Source organism: Dryas octopetala, chromosome 6, assembly GCF_963921425.1.
Source record: "Dryas octopetala chromosome 6, drDryOcto1.1, whole genome shotgun sequence".
In the NCBI taxonomy this organism is placed as follows: domain Eukaryota; kingdom Viridiplantae; phylum Streptophyta; class Magnoliopsida; order Rosales; family Rosaceae; genus Dryas; species Dryas octopetala.
The window spans coordinates 239,730-244,572 of record NC_141371.1 but is presented as its reverse complement, the minus strand read 5'-3'; the positions used below and the strand labels follow the sequence as shown (position 1 = coordinate 244,572).

At 33.0% G+C, this 4,843-nt stretch overlaps 1 protein-coding gene across 1 annotated transcript; it reads left to right on the top strand.

Moving 5' to 3' along the window:
- Positions 1-2,142: 2,142 nt before the first annotated feature.
- On the top strand, positions 2,143-3,569 carry LOC147280584 (putative xyloglucan endotransglucosylase/hydrolase protein 23). The gene is made up of 3 exons (XM_086248971.1): positions 2,143-2,454; positions 2,569-2,762; positions 3,015-3,569. The coding sequence occupies exons 1-3, from the start codon at positions 2,191-2,193 to the stop codon at positions 3,403-3,405; spliced, it is 849 nt and encodes a 282-aa protein (XP_086105097.1). The 5' UTR covers positions 2,143-2,190; the 3' UTR covers positions 3,406-3,569.
- The last annotated feature ends 1,274 nt before the right edge of the window (positions 3,570-4,843 follow it).

Genomic DNA, 4,843 nt, shown 5'->3' with positions numbered 1-4,843 from the left:
TATGACTAAACGACAGTCACATCTAAATTGTAAGACTATCACAGTTAAGTTGTGACTTAATTGAATTTCTTTTAGATAAATTATACTACAATATAGTATAAATAGAGGTCAAAACAATACTTTTACTCAAAATAATATATAGTATAGTGGTGCAAGTTATCTCTTTCAATTTACCAAGACAGTCACAGTTAAGTTGTGACTATATTGATTTTTTTTAAAATACAATATAGTATAAATTAATGTAATATTTGTGATATAATATATTTTTTTATTTTTTTATTGTAGTGACATGTGATGTAATATTTGTAAATTCTAATATCTTTTACTTTATTAATTTATTTGACTTTTCAACTAGTACCTAATCTAAAATGCTATTTAATTTTGGTACCTAAACTAAAAAGTTATTGAAATTTAGTAGTTAAAATCAATGGACCTTAAAGTAAATGTTATTATTTTTAGGAAAATAAGAATTTCATCTTTAGGTAAGTAATGCATATATATATATATATCTACTCATATTTATCGGTATATATACATACTAAATTAATAGGATATGTACTAATATATATTATTAAACTAATTATACTAGTATATATTATTAGTAATATTATAATTAGAGACAATTAGGCTTGAGTCTTTTAGAAAAATAGTTTTTACTTTTAAGGTGGCAACCAGAGGTATTTTAAAATTTATAAGAAAATTATTTTAATTCATAATAAAGTCATTCTCCGATTTGAATGGTATTTCTTCTCCTAGGGTGTAGAGTAGGCTTTGTAGAGACTCCGCCCAAAATTTCGGAGTTAAAACCTAACATAAAGTCGTTAAAGAAGAAAAATAAAAAAACTTGATTAAAAACCCTAAATCACTACTGGTCTTAGTCTAAGAAAGACTCATAAAATAGACTGAACTCTAAGTCTCCCTTAATATTATTATAATTAATACCAGTACTATACTAAACTACCAATACTACTTGAGCAAATATATATCTATCTAATATGATATTTATGCATCATAGTTGATTAAAATTTTAATTTATATTGCTATATAATAATTAATATTATTACAATTAAATAAAATATATATAAAAAATGAACCGAAATTACCAAAATCAAATAAAAAATTGAAGTTTACCAAAAAATGACCAAACTAAAAAATATTGAAACAAAAAAATATTAAAATATTAAATTTTATTTTGATAAACCTCAGTATCGAAGCAAATGGACCGATGGGTAGATGATACGAATGTACTAGAAAAAGAAAAGGAATTCTTGTTGACTGGCCCGTAAGGCCGTGAGCACCAGCCTTGCACGAAAGCAACATCTGACTAGCATGGCATGTAAAGACTGTTGCGTTTTGGCATAATTGACATTGACAATTTGAATTGACAGTAGCTACCTTCCTTTGGGCCTTGGCTGATCGACTATTCGACTGAGGGAGAGCAAATTAAAGTACGTCATGCTTTTAGACTTCCAGCACACACTACACGTTAAACAAAGCCAGCCAACAATGTTTGAAAAGTATTAAATGTCCCTCTTAGCTACTAACTACCTTTTTTAAGTACCTCCCTTATCATCTTCAATTCCTTATTAAGCCAAAACAATTTCAACACTATTCATGGCAACCGACAAGGTATACTGTAGGTGAAACATCCAACATCCTTTTTCATGCAACCAATAAATTTATTCAAATGTATTCATAAATTTATAATTTACTAAGAGAACATTACGTGTCGAGTAATGAATGCTTTTTAGTTTTGGAAACACAATGATATTTTGAAGAGCGAAGACTTGTATTAGAAGACAATTAATTATAGCAAACAAACAAGGATTCTACAGCTGTGATATTGTGTATATATGCGATTTGAAGTTTGAACCAACCCTCTAGGCTCTGTCTCTAGTCTGGGCTGCCTCGAGCCTTCCTTCTCATACCTAGCTCACAACCGCGTAGAAGATATTATGATTCCCATGATGGCCATGCAATTCGAGAACACTTAAAACGTCATCTTCATTAGCTGTCTTTTAAGGTCCCCACCCAACTCTCACCAATCATATACATACACAACACACACACACATTCCACTGATTGAATTTCAATATCATTGCCTTCTTCCTCACTCTCCCTCATGCTATATATATACCCTCACCACTTCCATGCATTTCATCAAACACTTGTCTCTCCAACCAAACCATTATGACTAAGATGGTATTGCTTGCAGTTTTGGTGGTTTTCTTCAACATTTTGGTGGCTGTTGCGGGCAACTTAAACCAAAATTTCGACATCACATGGGGCGACGGGCGCGCCAAAATACTTGGCGATGGGCAGCTTCTTACGCTGTCCCTCGACAAAGCTTCGGGTTCGGGGTTCAAGTCCAAGAACAAGTACCTGTTTGGGAAAATTGATATGCAGATAAAGCTTGTGCCTGGCAACTCTGCTGGTACCGTTACAGCTTACTATGTGAGTAGTTCATCATGTACATACTCATTCTCTATCTCGATCACATACTATGTTGTCATATTGAAATTTTCTTTTATCGAATCTAGTTGATGTGTGTGTATGGATTTTTTGCAGCTGTCCTCGTTGGGTTCTACTCATGACGAAATAGACTTTGAATTTCTAGGCAACCTAAGTGGAGACCCCTACATTCTACACACAAATGTTTTCACACAAGGGAAGGGTAGTAGGGAGCAACAATTCTACCTTTGGTTTGATCCCACCAAAGACTTCCACACCTACTCCATCCTCTGGAACCCTCAAAGCATCATGTAATTAATTAAATTAAACTCTCTCTCTCTCTCTCTCTCTCTCTCTTATTGATTTCTACATACCTATCAACTTATAGATACTGTATTTATTGACCACATTTCAAGACTTGAGACGGTTGTCTTATTTGTCTATTTTGAGAACCAACTCAATATTTTATGTTTGTTATAAGTATGGTCAACAAAATAAATATGGTACATATAATATTACTCAATATCGTACTAAACGTTTTTCTTTTGTTCTTTCTCAATTAGCTTCTCTGTGGATGGGACACCCATCAGAGAGTTCAAGAACTTGGAATCGAGGGGCATCCCATTCCCAAAGAACCAAGCCATGTTGATATACTCGAGTCTTTGGGATGCAGAGGATTGGGCCACACGTGGTGGGCTTGTGAAGACAGATTGGAGCAAAGCCCCTTTCACAGCCTCATACAGAAACTTCAATGCCCAAGCATGCATTTGGTCCTCAGGCTCCTCCCATTGTTCTAACAATTCACCAAACCAGTCCTGGTTGACTCAGTCACTGGATTCCACAGGGCAAGCAAGAATCAAATGGGTTCAAAAAAACTACATGATTTACAACTATTGCGCAGATACTAAGAGATTCCCACAAGGACTTCCTACTGAGTGCTCACTGCAGGCATAGAGTACTTATGATCGATTAATTTCCTCTCCACATAATAATTGTAAAAATAAAACGACTAGGGATGTTTTTCTTTTATATTTAGTATTATGTGTTTTTTAGATTAAGCAATTGTAATAGTGCAACATGAACCATATATATATAAATAGAAAATGAAGTTTTGGTAACATGATGTCTAATAAAAATAATATTGGGTTGTTCGAAAAATTCACTTTTGATACCCAAGTTGTGGAAATGAACTTGATACATAATGAATTGATCATGATACCGAGTAGCATAGGGCCTTGTTACACAGCCTATTGAAACTTGGTTTTTTCTTTCAATTTGATAAGCTTTTTTTTGTTGAAATCAATTTGATATGCTTAGAGTAATATTTTTAAATCCAAAGAGTCTGCTTGACATGTGTTTGTGACTAACATGATCCAGGACATGCTCATGTCTCACACAATTAACTCATTACAAATGGTGTCATCTAGGAGAAAGAAAAATAATTTCAACTAGGAGTTTTTTTTTTTCTTTATCAAAACTAACAAAAATTTACCCTTTTTAAATATTACCTGATTTTATATTGACGAAAAGTTACCTGATTTCAAAACTAACAAAAGCATATGATAGAAACAGCTGCCTAGTTTCAAACTGCGAAACCAATTGAAATGTGTAACTAGATAGTAGATACTTTCATAGTTCCATAGTTCCATACAAACTCTTATAAAACTAAGGTTCACAATAGACGAAGAACTACTTAAGAAAATACATCAGCATTTCAGATAAGAAGTTCCATAACAAGAAAACTTCGAACCTGCAAGAAAGAAAACAAAAGAAAACAAAATACCACTATGTTAGTAATCACTGCAGAGTATTGTAGTTGACAGCAGTAGCCATGAGAACTTTTCTTATTACTTCCTCAGGAGTACGAATGTAACTTGCTCTTCATGCTTTACATAAATGAAAGCTAAATTGATAAATGAAACCATTGGAAAAGGCATTCAATGCATGAACTATTGAACAATTCTATTGCAGCAGCAAATAAGACCATTTTATATGAATACACAAACTTAACTATAGTAAACTGTAAAAGCAACAAGTCCACAACGCTACAAGCACTTATGAACAGACCAGTGTAACCATGTTTATTACTATTTTTTTTTTTAACTTCTTGTTTTCCAAACATCTACTATCCATAAATATCAGCATTTCGTTTTTAACTTCTTGATTTCCAAATTAAGTTTTCACCAAAGCTGAGTTAAATTTAGTTACCAAGTTGTGTTCTGTGGGAACAGAAGCCAGAAAGACAATCAGCTAAAACAAGAAAACAAAAAAAGCAACAGAAATTTGACAACAAAACACCCAGACGAAGAACAGAAGCCTAAAAAGCTAAGAACGGCACCAAACCCACAACAAGAACCCCACAGAAATTTTTTTAGAAAAAAAGACACCCAAA